The 16,046-nt window shown below is 46.1% G+C and overlaps 1 protein-coding gene across 1 annotated transcript; it reads right to left on the bottom strand.

Moving 5' to 3' along the window:
* Positions 1-392: 392 nt before the first annotated feature.
* LOC138521588 (keratin, type I cytoskeletal 47 kDa-like) lies at positions 393-12,334 on the bottom strand. Its single transcript, XM_069634533.1, has 8 exons — positions 11,448-12,334; positions 9,070-9,152; positions 7,851-8,007; positions 6,629-6,790; positions 6,055-6,180; positions 4,209-4,426; positions 2,461-2,573; positions 393-1,546 (listed from the first exon to the last, which is right to left on the bottom strand). The coding sequence occupies exons 1-8, from the start codon at positions 11,919-11,921 to the stop codon at positions 1,446-1,448; spliced, it is 1,434 nt and encodes a 477-aa protein (XP_069490634.1). The 5' UTR covers positions 11,922-12,334; the 3' UTR covers positions 393-1,445.
* Positions 12,335-16,046: the final 3,712 nt, after the last annotated feature.

The following is a 16,046-nucleotide window of genomic DNA, read 5'->3' as shown; positions in this document are numbered from 1 at the left end:
TAATGAAAAAGACACGCACATTATACACACTTGCTTGCTCTTTTGCCCCTGTCTTGGTTTAACTGTACAATGTTGACATGAAGGTATTGAGGCAACTAGTACACTGGGTATAGCGCTTCATGGACAATTTTAACTGTGTCTATGCATTGTAAAAATAGCTGTCATTACTATCCAATGTTTCATGGCACTCAATATAAGGACTCCGGATCGGATGAAGGGCTGAGTCAGTCCTGCTTGGATTGGAATCTGAGTTGTGCAGGCAAGACACACATGACAGAGATGAGCGCTTAGCTCAATGAACTATTTTTCATTCCTGTATGCTTTAGAAAGTAGGGACATGGGTTACCAGGACCAGACCCCTTTGGTAAACTGAAGAGACTGACAAGTATTGCTTGCTTGCGTGAAACACTTTATTTAATCAGAAAGAGAAACAGAGGAGATTTTTACATTGATTAGGAACAGCTGTTTGTGCATCCATGGCATTTGAAAATTATGTGATTTCATTAGACATTATGTAGAAATGTTCATGGAAATAAAAGAGAGGCTAGAGCAGTTTGAACACATTAGAAGAGAGACAATGCAGCCATGATAAAACATTGTGGAAGGGTTGGGAATATAGCACACTTAATAAAACGTCCCATTCCTGCGTAATCCCTGGAATATATCCATAACCTGCACTGATACAACTTCTCATGGCAAATTGGACTGCATTTGCATTTTTTTGCTTGTAGTGCCCACATAAACCTTTTAAGGGTAGAACTTTTGGATCTGGTAAATTGCCCTATTTTACCCATGTTCCCATTAACCCTTTTCCCCTTTCAACACTTCTTTTGCCTGGCTTTTTTAATTCTCTCTTTTGCATTTATCTACACAACTCACACATTACTTGTTCTATAGAACTCTTTATAAATCAAGAGATAAAGCAGGAGATTTAACTCTTCTGCATTTTTGCGGATGCCCCTGTCTTTGAGTGCCTTGTTTCAAGGGTCATGATGTGTGAACAAGGACAATCAAACAGCCCCATCACTTCTAACCAGCTCTCTATTCTCAGGAGGCCCTAAAAAGGATAAAAAGAGATATGTAATATTTCAAGCCTATCTTACATATGTGTCCAAAAGCTGCTCTGTGACATACATGTATGTTCAGTTTCCAACATTTTCTTCCCCTGGGTTCCCTGCAGTTTTGCCTTCATTATACCAGGAGCAAGGGAGGGACACTCATAATTTTAAAGGCGTCATCTTGTAGGCAGTTATATAATGCACACTTCTGATATGTTATTCTTTGAGGCCTCTCTGTCTAAAGGCTTTATTTAGAAGAACTTTGAACTCTTAAATCCATCATGGCTGCCAAGTTAAACTGAACGTAGAAGGGTGTGGCTGCGTACATTGTCTCTTTCTATTTCCAAGGCAAGGCAGCTCCTCTGTAACTTCTTCTCCTGAAATGTTTTAGTTCACTTGCTGTTCAACCTCTTCAATGTGCGTTGCAACCACTTTGCCGTCGACGACTTCCTCAACGATGGTCTTCACCATTCTGGTTCTGGTGGGATCTGGAGAATCGGCGGGAAAAAGCGAGAACAAATGAGAACTGGGCTACAGAAACACGAGGATCCTAACACATGTAATGTACTCAGCGGCCTCCTTTTGTGATGATGTGAAAAGCAGCAACCGTCATGCTACAGTGCCACAATGTAACCCCTAGAAATGTAGGCCTGGGCAACCACAACTGGGATTGGAGTCTCCCTGCTCTCATCATAAAATCATTGTTCTTCTGACAAGAGACACTGCACAGATTACACTCTCAGTGGGAGGATCTCAGAGTGACATTAGAATATTAGGTGAAGGTGTGATTAATGTCAGTTATGGTAGTACACTGGCAGTGCCATATCCCAGTCCTCAATCCATGATGGTCCCTTCTCCATTGACCTGACCATTGGACACATCTAACGGCAGAACAAGCCATACTAGTTAAAGGGAAGAGGGGTCATCAATGACACTGCTTTTACTTCTTGAGTGGGATGCCCCTTTATTTTCATAGAACCTGTGTCCCTCGTGATATAGTGGATTACGACTCCCATGATCCCTCACTCTTAACACTGCTGGTTAGCAGTGATGCATGCTATAGTCCAAATTATCTGCAGAGCCAAATGTTGCAGACCCCTGCTTCAGAAGGTGTGACTTTCACACATTGATCCCAGACACACATGCATTCTGGGAAATAAACTGAGACCTTAACGTCTCTCTTTTAAGCCACCCTGCATAGACGCTGAGTAAAATGTGAACTTCAGAACTGGACATGCCCCTACCCTGATGGCATTCCAGAGGCAATGACTACCAATGAAGGCACGTGCTGCCATATATCCAACACCCATGACAACTCAGCAGAGTATCTGCTCTTACAACGTGGACATGGTGGAGTGTAAGATATGAGCGTGCCCAGGTCACCGGGCACATGCCTGCGTACCTCTCTTGCTATCCACAGATGACGTCTCCGATTTCACTGCACTGGCACTGGACACTGTGGAAGATTTACTGGACGATTCCTGGAAGCTGGATTTGCTGGATTTGTTGGCGCTGCTGTTGCAAAATAAAAACAAAAAAAACAGTTCAGTCAGTTACAGAATAAGTTGTGTGCCAATGATGGTTTGGCAGAGAGAGCACTGCCCACCTCCTGCCATGATATCACTAGTGCCACTGAAGCAGATTAAGAAAAATTCAGGACTGAGGAATAGACTCTCTCTTACAGGGAGAGGCCTACACTTGGATGTGCTTTGGGGGCCTTTGCAGAAGCAAGGCAGGCCTATGTTAGGTATAGCTCGACCTCAGGTGGTGCTGCTAATAATGGGAATACCTAGTGAGGCTTCTTTTGTTATTGACAGAATTCCCTTTCAGAGGTGGCCTATTCGAGCCTCCCCGCAGCTGACCTTCCCTATAATTCATGCATTGATGATTTATAGCTCAGGTGTGTCCTTCTTGGTTCTGTGAACATATCATGGTTACTGGCGATGGCTGTGGCCATGAGAGGGAAAGGGTTTGGTGAAGTCATGAGCCCACTTCTCACATTGTGAGTTCTCGCTTGACTTTGTGTAGCACAAAGTCTGCGATGGAGAAGGGCCTCTACTTTTGTTTGTAGATTATAAAACAATGAGTCTTTGGGTGAATAAGGCACCATGAAGTTCCATGTGTCCATGAATAGCAAAGGATTCTGACTCCATTAAAGTCGATGGCCTGCCATGCTGTACCTTTATGTTTAAAAGCCCATTGGTGAGATGCATGTTGGTCAGTCGATGCTGGCAGGGAGTTGGACCACATTAAAGCCAACTCGGCCACTCTCTCTGGCCACGTGTAAAGCTGCATTAGAAGGGAGTGGTATTGAGGATGCATATGAATGTGATGCCATTCAAGTCTGTTGGGCCTCTGATGCTGGGCTTACTTAATTGATTGACTGATTAATTGCCAGATTGATAGAAAGGTTGATTTATTGTGTTACTAAAACTACACAGCCACGAACGTTACCCAGGGAAACGAGAAGACCACAAATTAGCCTCAGGTGACATTTTGAGGGACAGTTCAGGCTAAGCATGAGTGAGATTCCATTGAAGTGTTTGGAGGTACTTTATTTTTGGTATTACTGAGATTCCATCTTTAGGATCATTGATGGTGGCTATTCGAATGGCTCCTTCAAAGCCTAGAGCTGAGCCTGGCTGTGTACAAGAGGTCTATGCTCATTCAATGTTATCGATCCGTTTATAGTCATTCTGACTGAGAATCTATTGTGGGAATTTGAGCTACTTTTCCTGGTTCTGTGCAAAGATCTAGTGTAGTGTTTTTCTTTTTTTATTACTGCTAACATGCTTCAGTAATACCTGTTTGTGGGGGTCATTTGGAGAAGGTATGAGTGTGACTACATTAAAGTCTGTGGACCTACAAGCACATGGGGATACGTGAGACTGCATGGAAGCCTGCAGAGCCATTGACAGTAGGGATGAGTCTCAAGGGATTGACGTCTCTGGGGCCTCTGAGAATAATTATTGGTATAAGTGCATTAATGTCAATGGGGCCATAGCTATGACTGCCTTAAAGCCTATGGGTCCATTGGCTGCATTGAAATGTATGGAAACATGACAGCTCCTTCTTATAGACAGCCTTGCAATGTGCTACTCCCTTCTCTAAATAAACATCCTTCAGCTATATATGAGGGTCTTTTCTTACTCAAACTCGCCATCGAGAAGGCGTCGGTAGGTCTCGATCTCCATTTCCAGCCGCGTCTTGATGTCCAGCAGCTGCTGGTACTCCATGCTCTGTTGCTGCATGTCGGCACGCAGCTGCATGAGCTGCTCCTCCAGGCTGCTGATTCGCTGCTGCATTTGATAGAGCTGAGCCCCGTAGCGTCCCTCTGTCTCTGCCAAGGTTGATTCCAGGGAGCTTTTCTGTGAAGAAACGCAGCGCGTGTAAAGATCATGAGGAACAAAACTGCACTACAAATCCCAGGTTCCCCGGCACACCAGAACACCAAGAGCAGGAGTAGAAAAACACATGCATCTATGGCCAGTGGCGGGATGCTGGCCATTCAGGCACTCTGACTCAACATACTTAGCTCAATGTTACTGCATGTACTCTGGTGGAGTATTATGGGGAGATACGGAGCGGCTGAAACTGCCACACATCTTTACCAATCCCAATGGAACACAGAATATTTCAGGTTAACTTTGATCCTTAGTCTTTCCAAACATTGGCCCATTGGTTTTATTTATTGGAGCTTTGGAAGCACCTTTCATAAAATAAGGGTCTAAATGTTTCATACTTGCATTAATATTATTCATTTCAATTTCCCTATAGCCCTTCCTGCTGGATTACACCTGCTTCTAAGCACTGTAATAATAGTTGCATTTCTTCAAAGATAGTCATCAATAACATCCTGCCTCAACTGTTTTCTAAACACTGTACCTCGGGCTGCACAACATGAACAGGTGTGTAAAAGACAACCAATTAGCATCAGTGACACAAATCTACAAACTATTCAGTGGCAAAGACGTTGTTCCAGTGCCAATGTTTGTGTAGGGGTAACAGGAATTATATGGATTCCCTCAAAACCTTTTGAAGTGGCACCACTTTGTTTTCTCTTACGCACCTGAACATATACTGGCATAGAGTCAAACAACCCTCTCCTGTAACTATCTCGCTTCATGAACCAGTCAGTGACTGCAGGAGGAATACATTTCAAATCTGAAGATGTTAAATTGGACCTACATTGATAACATTACAGAATCAATGTTCTAGTTATATTTTTCGATACTAGGTGGCACTTAAGTACCATACATAAGCCAAAATGATTGGTTTGGAATACGACTAGGAGTAGGCTGAGATATGAGGAGGGACATACAGCGCAGGTATGCTATTGGTTATTTATCCAACCATTGACTGACCAAATCCATGCTAATTCCTACGGGCCATTCCCACAAACTCCTCCCCCCCCCTGCCCAAAGCACATCCTCCAGGGATCTCTTTGAACTTGCTTTTTCAAGCAGTAACCGTTAACGCTATTTGAAGGCATGCAAGAAGAATTTCTAAGCAGTCTTCTGAAAGTGAATGGCTTACCTGCAGTTAACACTAGTGAAATAAAAATGCTTTAACCAAGTGTGTCTTCAGACATTTGATTTATAAGCACTAAAGTCCTGTTAAAAACACACATTGGCAGAGCCAATGCTTTGGAATTGTGTACAGGTATTATATAGGTATTTCCAATTCTCTGCCGTCCCATGCCTAGATACACACACCGTTTTCCAGATATTGTCATTTTATCGCTGGATAGTGCCATTATGGCAGTGCCTGGTAAATTCCTAACTTATGCCTACACAAAGACAAAACTAGTGGCTTTGCCAATGCTTGCATAACGTCTGTATAATCCATGTATCACTTTTCTGCATAAAGACTAATGTTGCTAGATATATTTGTATCCAGAATTGCTGCTAAAACAATGGGAACATTATCAGAAGATGTGTAATAATACCTGGGGTTTAAAACATATTCCTCTTGATTGCGAGAGAACGTCACTTACCATGGCCATCTGAGACTGCAGCTCAATCTCCAGCCCTTGCAGAGTCCGCCGAAGATCCGAAACCTCGCTCTTGCTCGACTGCACGCTGCTCACCTCCTGAGAGATCGCTGCTTTCAATTCCCCAGTCTGAGGCAAGAAACGTAAAGAGCATAGTTAAGTCTCCGCAGCCAGTGTGGAGTCCCTTGAAATCAGTGATGGGGTGGGCGGGTGCCTTTGGGAGCAGTGCTCCTCAACTTTTTCAAAATAGGTTTTACTGTTCCTATACTTTTATTTTTTTAAAAACTGTTCCGGAATGTTTCGGTTTTAAAATAAATGTGTAGGAAGAAGTTGAAACTTGCACTTCAGTGCACTGCCCTGAACGTTCCCTTAAACAGCAGGCGCATGTGTTTAGGGATTTGTGTTGTGCGTGGGAGAGGGTGTATAGCAATGGGGTTTGTGGGGAGCGGGGACAGGCCAGCAGAGAACATAGTTCCACTACTTCTTTTCGTACACTTTAACCAGTGCTTGAAGTGGATGAAGGCATGTGATCATGTCCTGTGATTGGCTCCCAGTGGTGCATGCAGGCTGCTCTTACCTGCTTCATGAACGCTGCTTCTGCGTCCCTGCGGTTCTTGTCTGCCAGCGCCTCGTAGTCAGCGCGCATGTCGTTCAGGATCTTGGTCAGATCATTGCCAGGAGCCGCGTCCATCTCCACACTCACTTGGCCGGCAGCACTGGATGAAACGCCTTGCAATTCCTGAGGACAACAAGTAGCCCATTGGTTTTCAACTGGAAGGAACTGGAGCAAAGTACATATATGTCCCGTTTGTGGGACACTAGCTTTCATGGAAGAGGCCATGGCGCTGCATTAGAAGGGAAGGCGTTCCTGTGTTTATAGAACATGAATTAAACGTAATGAGAATGAAGCTTCATCACGTGACTTAAAAACCCAAACTAGAATCTTAAAAGACACTGGATTTGACTATGCCATGCTTCCCTCCATGATGGCACTCCTGGTCAGATTGATTGCCACTAAATGGATTGCATCCTTTTCACTAGACGATAACATCTTCCAATAGACCACAGTTCTTCTCTGCAGGTCAGGGGTCTGCAACCTGTGGATCTCTAGATGCTTCCGACTACAACTCCCATGATCCCACACCATTGACTATGGTGGTGTGGATTGATGGAATGTGTAGTCCAAACAGCTGGTGAGCCAAAGGTTGCAGACCCACGCTGTATGTCAAACAGCCATCCAATAAACCAGAACAAAGTACACTAGATCACAACCTTTCCACAAGATGACATCCTTTCCCCTGGGGTACACCCCTTTCACAAAACTATATTTTCTCTCATTACATCAGCCACCAGTTTAGTGCACACTCCCTCCCACAACATGACACCTAATTCCACGAGAGCCAAAATCCTTCCTCAAAATGGCACATCTCTTCCACTAGATCATAGCTCCTCCCAAAATATGTAAGCACTCTCACACTAACTAGATCCCCTCCTTCTACTTGGTCATGCCTCCATCACTAGAATACAAACAATCCACTAGGAAGGACCAATTGGTCACACCACCATCTTCCACTAGGCAACCTCTCCTCCCAGAACACCACAGCTTTCAGTTGTCACACAGCTGCTTCTGTGGCTGTAATATACATCAACACGCTACTTTGTGAGGGCTGAACACATCAGGTGTCCATTCCACTTCCAACAGGAGTCGGGCAGTGTTGGACTAGAAGACGCACTAAGCCAGGCTTCAGAGATGAGCTCAGTCTCATGCTGGTTTCCAGGTTAGGGCGCTGGCACTGTACCTCTTGGTGGTTCTTCTTGAGGAAGGCCAGCTCCTCGGTCAGGCTCTCGATCTGCATTTCCAGGTCAGATCTGGACATGGTCAGCTCGTCCAGGACCCTGCGTAGACCATTGATGTCGGCCTCTACGTTCTGGCGCATGGCCAGCTCATTCTCGTACCTTGAAGGACAAAGATAGGGTTTAGGGGTTAATGACTGTGAGCAAGAGTTTTAGCCTGTTCCCTCTGGATATGATATTATAGGTTATTTATAACACGCTTAATACCCAGAGGTTTCTAAGCACGGACCTGGGGATCCGTGTTGCTATGCGTTGTCTTGCTTCCATGGTGAGCAGGTTGCCCCTAAGCTATACTCACGAGACAATTTCCAGCTCTTAGCCACCCAGGGGGCTGCTACGTGCTACACAATGCAAGAGTAGCGGGCAGTGCTCGGGACTCATTATATAGGCTTAGATAAACCCTTTATAATAAGTGATCTGTGGGTGCATAGGTTAAGTTGTATTATGCAGTATGCATTAAGCTACAGGCAAAGTCTAGTTTATGGATGGGAAAAATATGTGTAATACATTTAAGGAACTGATGCATAATGTAAGTGAGGGGTTGGTAGTTGCCTGTAATTTTGTATTGTCCATTTTATGCGCAAAGCACTTCCTGGGTGTGAACCTAACATCTGTCACTCTTTGTGGAACTTTTTACAGTGTTTCCAGGGCGCAGTTATCCCAGGGGAAGGGGGGGGGGGGGGTAAAACCACCCAAAGCAGGAGGGGGAGGAGTTCCAAGGTGCTGCGTGACTCTTGGGGGTGGTCTTTTTAGAGGAGCTGCTCGGAGATAACTTTGCGACCGCGTGCATTAATGAAACCCTCAAGTGAGGGAGGTCACAATAGGTTTCAAAACCCAACCAGACGCCATCCAACCCAGGCACATTCTGTAATCCTATGGTTGGGGTGTGTTGGTGGTGGGGCTGGTATGGGGACGATGGACCTTGGGTATTTTGGTTCCAGGAAATAACCCCTTATGGAGTGGTCCTCTGGTGAATGGTCCCAGACAGCCACTAATGATTGCATTGAGGGGCACTTCGGTATCTTCACTGTGGGTGATTGTTGGGTGCGCGGAATGCCCTTGGGTGCTCACGTTTCCCTGCATGGCCCGGGCCCTTCTCACTGTACTTGCTGGTGCAGTGCCCAATTGTATGGCCCAGTCCGACCCTACCAACCATATACTCACTTGAGCTTGAAGTCATCAGCTGCCAGCCTGGCGTTGTCGACCTGGAGAACCACACGGGCATTGTCAATGGTTGCAGCGCCGATCTGTAAAATGGGACAAAGCACAGGGAGGTCTTCAGTCTGCTATGACTTATTATGGACCAGCCTGTCAATGAACTATCAATGACTCAACTCTGAATATGAAGAACAAGTCATCAAAGCCTGTTTCTTTTTGTTGTAAAGGTGTTTTCGTGCTACAGATATTACACAGTGGGCCATGGGTGCTATGTACTCAATGTCCCTTGTCATTGAGTACATGGCTGGCTTCAATGTATCAGTGCTGGCTTTTCAAGCACAAGTATATGCATCGTTCAATAGACAAAACTACAAGTCCCAGTATGCAATATGATGTTGGCTAAACGACATGATAGAACAGAGGTGGCTCTGAGGGAATGGAGTTAGTTAGCAAATATGGACTTGAGGTGTATAGGAGATATAAGGGGAATGTTCTGGGGTTATACACGGGGCATTTTGCCAATAGCTTAATGGTTTTAAACTAAGCCAGGTGCCTTGGTTTATCCCATAATATACATGTGCGTGAGTTGGGGGTGTGACCAGTGTCAGTCCACCTCCAGGTGGGCGGCTATGCACGCGTCACAGAGCCCCCGTCCACCATTTCTATGCATGGACACTCTCAGCAGAGAGGCCTAGGGAGGAAGGGGCCAGCCTGCAGCGTGAAGTATCGGGTCCCCTCTCTGCACATGCACACTGGAGGGCAGAGGGAGTGGGCACTCACTTCCGTGCAGCATTTCAGTTCGCAGTACTCTCGTTTTAGCTTTAATCGTGTGTATAGGCCCTGGACCACTTCCTGCGCCTAGAGGTGAATGAGGTCGGAGTGTGCGCTATACGAAGGGGCGCTCGATACCCTAACGTGTGGATTGCTCTATAAACAGGAGGTCCTCTTCTCCCTGCGTCTGGGGAAATACGCAGTCCTGCTTATTAGCGAAGGATGCGGAAGACATCGCCCAACGCCCAACGTGCAGTTTAATTAGCAGGCGAAAAAAATGACTGGGTTTCGGACCTCCCATTCTAGCTCGAATTATTTCAAAACAAGTGGCGTTGTGATGCGTTTTATGAACTCTACAGCATGCCATCATCGTGCAATTACTCTCTCTCTGAGGGCCTTTAAATCATGTGTATTTGTCATATCGATAGTGCTGGCAAACAAGAAAAGCCAAATGCGAACGATCAATCAGCTGCTGAAAGTTACCAATATGTTTATCATAGGTTTGGCATTTGCAAAAAAAAAAAAAAAAACACAATTTTTACAAAAATATATCATCTGTAACGCATTTGATTTGCTGTAAATTGACGGGCAAGCGATGGTAATTTGGTTGCCCTGAAATCTCCACGGGGGCTGGTAGTCTCGGGGGCTGCTTGTCATGTGCAAGGGCTGCTGCGTTTCGAGCGGGCAGACACGCGCGCTGCCAGCCTGTGCCAGCCTGTGCCAAGCATGACTTTACTGCGCCTCCCGCAGGACCAACCTGGGGCTGTTCTTTCACGGGCAGGTGATCGGGGACCAGACCCCGAGCTGGTATCGATCCCATTGGCCCGCCGTGGGGAGAACGCGCTGCAACTTGAAATAACGAGCTGTTTCCATCCCAGAGACGAGCTCCCCGGAATCCCAGAGAATGAATCCACGCGCGCCTGGAGTGCGGCCCTGGGGAGCCTGGGAGGGCGACCTGAGCAGCGGCCTTCAAACTGGGGGATCCTGAAGGATCGCCCGAGGGGGTGCTCAAAAAGCGAGCACGGTGACAGCTTGTATTAGAACATTTAAGAGCCGAAATGCCTCTGGTGGGGGCGGAGGGGACCATTAAACAATGTATACTCAAGGTGGCTGCACAACAGCATGTTTACTCAAAGGGGGGAGCATAAATAAGCTCGAATAGCGGTGTTCTATGGGGGTGGAGGGTGCCCCGTTACCATTACCCCCATTGCCCGGTCACTCTGTGCGGCCACACCCTGTGTTCTAGGAGGTGCGGGACACACATCACGTTTAACGCTTGCATGTTCCTGGGGCAGGACTGCGCATGTACATGTCCCACTTTGATCATGTCAGGTGTGAGTGGCATCTCCTGTCCTTTAGATGTGTTACATTGCCGTCTGGCACTTGTAGTCCCACGCTTGGGGGTGAAGCGCCGCGACAAGTGCTGAAAGGCACAGGCAGCGCTAGATGTCTCTGCTCCTACCTGACATGGGCCCAGCTTCGTGTCTCAGCAGAAGGGTGTAATCCCAAGGCCTCCTGAACTGGGGCCCTCGGGGCCCTGCTGTGGGATCTCCATGCATGTAAGACAAGGCATTGCGCGGATGCTACGGTGAGTACCTCACGTGGCCACTTACCTTGGCACGCAGGTCATCGATGATCTGGTAGTACTTGCTGTAGTCACTGGCGGACCCGGCGGCGGCACTGCCCTGACGCTTCTGGTACCAGTCTCGGATCTTAGTCTCCAGCTCGGTGTTGGCCTCCTCCAGGGCCCGCACCTTGTCCAGGTAGGAGGCCAGGCGCTCGTTCAGGTTCTGCATCACCTGCTTCTCCCCAGCACCACCAATGATGCCTCCTCCATCCCCACCACCTGAGCTGTAGCTGAACCCATAGCCCCCAGCACCGCCACCCCCGGCACCGCCACCAAAGCCCCCTGAAAAGCCTGCCCCAGCCCCACCACCGAAGGAGCCCCCTCCAAAGCCAGAGCCACCAGCGCTGGCATAACTCTGCCTAGCGGTGCTGAAGGACACGGACTCCCCGCCCCCAAACATGCTGCCCCTGCTGGGGAAGCTCTGCATGGACTGGCTGGAGAAGCCTTTCCTGGTCTGCATGGCTGCTGCTGGGTCTGGGAGAGTGGCCTTGGTTCTGCTTCAGGTGTCAGGAGCACGGAGTACACTCCAGCCACTTCGGACTGGCCCATTTATAGCCCGAGTAGGGGAGTTGTGTTTCAAACTCCCCCTTCCCCCACACGCCCCCTACCCCCGTCCTATTGGAGAGCAATGCCCTGCGGCCAGGTCAGCCTCTGCTCCTCAAAAGCGACCTGCCCACTCGCCTTGAAAATATGTCGCCCTGAGGCTGTTTCTCATCTTCGTGAGGGGGACATAGGATGGGGCGCGAAACTCGCCTTTCAAGCAAATGTCTTTCATCCCTTTGAGAGGCACGTTAAGCGCTACCTGTCATCCCCCATCACCGCTGCTGAAGACGCCCTTCGACGGTAGAGACGAGCCTGCAGTAGCAGGAAGGTTCTGGATACCTCGCAGTGGGACTCCTCGAGTACCCTACCCAACGACCAATAGCAGGCGCTGATATCCCACTGCCTGACACCGGCCGGGCACCCACAGGACAGGTTCCTGCTCTCCAGCCTGGCGCCCCACGCCAACATGTGCGCACAGTACTCCCACAGACCAACTCCTGGAGCTCCGAAATCAAGATGTGTCCTTGTAAATAGGTGTGTATATGGTGGAACCGAGAGAGGCCTTGCAGAAAAAAACAATGTATGTGCGCAGAAAGAGGATGACACTGGGGACACCTCTGCGACCCCCTAAAGTGACTGACTGATCTTTCTATAGCGCTTCTATACCCAAAGGGTCGCCAAGGTGGAATATCCTAGGCGTGGGCACCATGTTATAATATATATATATATATATATATATATATATATATATATATATATATATATATATATATATATATATATATATATATATATCAGTCGACAAGTTGCCGTTAGCCGGGGCACCAGTGGTCCAGGGATGAATAATGGTTTATAAATGATCAATCAGCCCCACACCTCTAGTACACCAGAAGGGATCAGAACAGATTGGAACACAAGTCATTTATAAACCTCCTTTCCAATTTTGGTAACATGGACGGAATGATAGGCTTATCTCCACAAGGTTGTGGATCGTTGATTAGTTGCAACACAGTGAAAATACAATTATTACCCAATAACAAAAGGGACTGTCCAGTCAAGGTTGTATTAAAAAATCTACACTATTATTACTGCAACAGACAGTTCTAGCACACTACACAATACAACCTACCCTGTAAAGGAACACAGAGGACAGACAGTTTCATGAAGGGAAGGGATGCACTCTGGCTACTGACAGGAGGGAAGTTGGTAAAGCAAATAGTCTTAACTGTTCAAGGTTATAGGGTTTCAGCACCAAGGGAGTGAGGGGTCATAAGTGTCACTAAGGGCTTCGGGAGAATGTCCAGGGGGACAGAACCACAATGTACCTGGTGCTTGAGATGCTCTTGATGCTCAACAGTGTCAAGTTAGTTTCAGGACGCTTTTAAGCTTATGACCCTTTGGAAAGTGAATATGTAATGGATGGGATTACACCAGAATAATTCTGAGTCCAAATAACCAGAAACACTCAAGAAGATGTTGCGTTATTGTTTTATTAACAATTATCTAAATCATTGAGGTTACAACAAACATCAACTGACATACGCTCAGTCTCTCAATGATTTCCTTCCCACAAAAAATACAATTCATATACTCCTTTATGGATCAGCGTGATGTCTTACTATGTGGCAATAGTGGGAAAAAAACTATCAAGGGTGGGGATTGGTTAAGGGAAACATCTAGATATACAATCATAATGGAGTTATGATTGTTATTGGTTGTCTTTCATCAGGTGGACAATTTATGCCTACCTCTTCAAACATGTAATTTTTGAAACAATAGTTACATTGTGTTTCAAGATATAAGGTCCTTTGTTAGATGGAGTAATACAATGGGTTGGCACGCTTGTGCCATGTCTGCACCATTCGGTTCATTTAGCAGCACGTAAGCCAAAACCCAGGTGCAGGGAGATAGCACATGAAGCTACCTCACCACCCAATTAGCCCAACATCTCTCATCAACCATGCCTTCTGCCATAAATTGTCTTTGTACTTGGCCATGCAGAGTATTCTCGTCTTGGGAGTGGCCGGAGTGAGGGCACTCGCTTCCATGTCTGGAACACCAAGTTCAAGCTGTATTTCCATCTTTACCTCATGTACCAAGATACCACAATTTGATCAATTTTACAGCTTTAAAATGATTAAATTAATTAAAACTTGGCATCTTTTGTGTTCTTTCTTAGCCTTAAAGTGGGATGATACATTCTCCGCACACTCGTTCTCTTCAGAAAAGATAGCTGACCTTGATTCCTAAGATCTTGACTTCATGCCAGGCAGCCTCTCCATGCAGCTCCAATAGCTTGGTTATTCTGCTGTGACACAGCTTTTCATTCCCCTTTCATGGTTTTCTGACTTACTATTTCATGATACCAATGTCCAGTTTCTGTAAAATGGTGGCTTGACCTGAATTCTATTCACTACTCATGCTAACCTATTATGATGACTCAATCTACCTTGCATTTAAGCGTCTCTACTTGTATTGAACTTCTGTTTTCTGCAGCACTTTGTTAAAGTGTAGTCTTCTTTTTCACTTTGATAGTTCACTCGATACTTTACTTCGTCATTTGTACTCTAGGATTCATAAATCGTCTTCATTCGGTGTCTCGGGACGTCATGTACATTGTCTTATGATGTCATCCAATCATTTTCTTAGTTCTTTCTCATACTCCTTCAGGGAGTTCCTCCTGCAGGTTGTCATCACTTCAGGGTTACATTCAATAGCGTTGTCTCAATGGGTATCTTCTTCCCAATACTCACTGCAGTATTGGTACGATAGCTGGTGTCAGGCAAGACACGGTCTTATGTCTCCAATACAAAGGAGGTAGGGGGGTGGGATCTCCTGCAGAGGTTTACATCTGCTCCTCTACATTCCCCCCTCTGGTCGAGTCCTCAACCACCTCCTCAAGATTTCCTGCTTCTTTGTATTTTCTTTTGAAGAAGTCTTTCTAGGGTGTCCATATCTTTGTCATCCCCATCAGGGTGCCCCCTGTTTTAATGTGTTCATCCACACTACAGGTCATGTAATTGTATTGCCCATTCGGGGAACAGTAGATCCAGCGTCCCACATACTTCTTATGATCCTTTGGATACCAGAATTGTGTTCCTTCAGGTGCCTCAATACTTGCTTTTTTGTAGTCTCTGATGGCATCATCGGTCAGCACTTTGTCTTCTGGTTCATCCTTTGCATCAATCATGATCTTCATTCCCACTGCTTTCTTTGCTGTTTTCTGACATTGTCCAATTATTATCATTATCATACAGAATCCAGATATTATTATCATCAATAGTGCTCCAGGGAATTTTAATAGGTTTGCCATCCAATAAGGAATTGATGAAAACAGGAGTGAGAACCAACTGTCACCTCCAATGGCCTCTGTCTCATCCGCCATTTTTAAATGTAGCTCTGTCACCATCGATATGGCCTCTGTCAAAGTCCCATTCTTGCAATCATGAAATGGTGTGAATGTGCAACATGATGGCCCGAAATTGGCGCAAACGTTTCCTTCCATCGCTGTAATCATGTCAAGGACATACTTATTCTGGAGGGTCATTAACTTTATTGCCATCAGCTATTCTTTTATAGCATTACATCCTTTTATAGTGGCATTGATTGTTTGCAGCAGCTCCCACCTGGTGATCTGTAGCCATTTGACATTCATCACTGTTTGAATTCCAGGCATGAACATAGATATGAACATCACTGCTGTCTTGCAGAACAGTTTTTGCTCAGGAATTTCTTCATAAGCCGTTAGTAATTTGTGTGAGAAATAATTCCCTCTGTTCATCTGCTGGAGTTCTAGTGACCTTCTTTTTCTCATGTGATCGTCCACTTTTGGAAATCCTTCAATGTTCACGTCACTCTGTGGAATCACCAATGCTGGAGCGAGGATATGTACCAAGGAACACACTCCACCCCACTTCCTGGGCAGTGTCATATATGCTCTAGATCCGCAGGTCCAATATCGATCCATTTAGACAGCCATCCCTCTCCTCATACCTCGAACATCAATTATGTTCTTGCACCCTTTATTATGTCCAGCGTGAAT

The sequence above is a fragment of the Ambystoma mexicanum genome, chromosome 13, assembly GCF_040938575.1.
Source record: "Ambystoma mexicanum isolate Mex_15411 chromosome 13, UKY_AmexF1_1, whole genome shotgun sequence".
NCBI classification, from domain to species: domain Eukaryota; kingdom Metazoa; phylum Chordata; class Amphibia; order Caudata; family Ambystomatidae; genus Ambystoma; species Ambystoma mexicanum.
The sequence above is the reverse complement of the archived record's forward strand: the minus strand, read 5'-3'. Positions and strand labels throughout refer to the sequence as shown.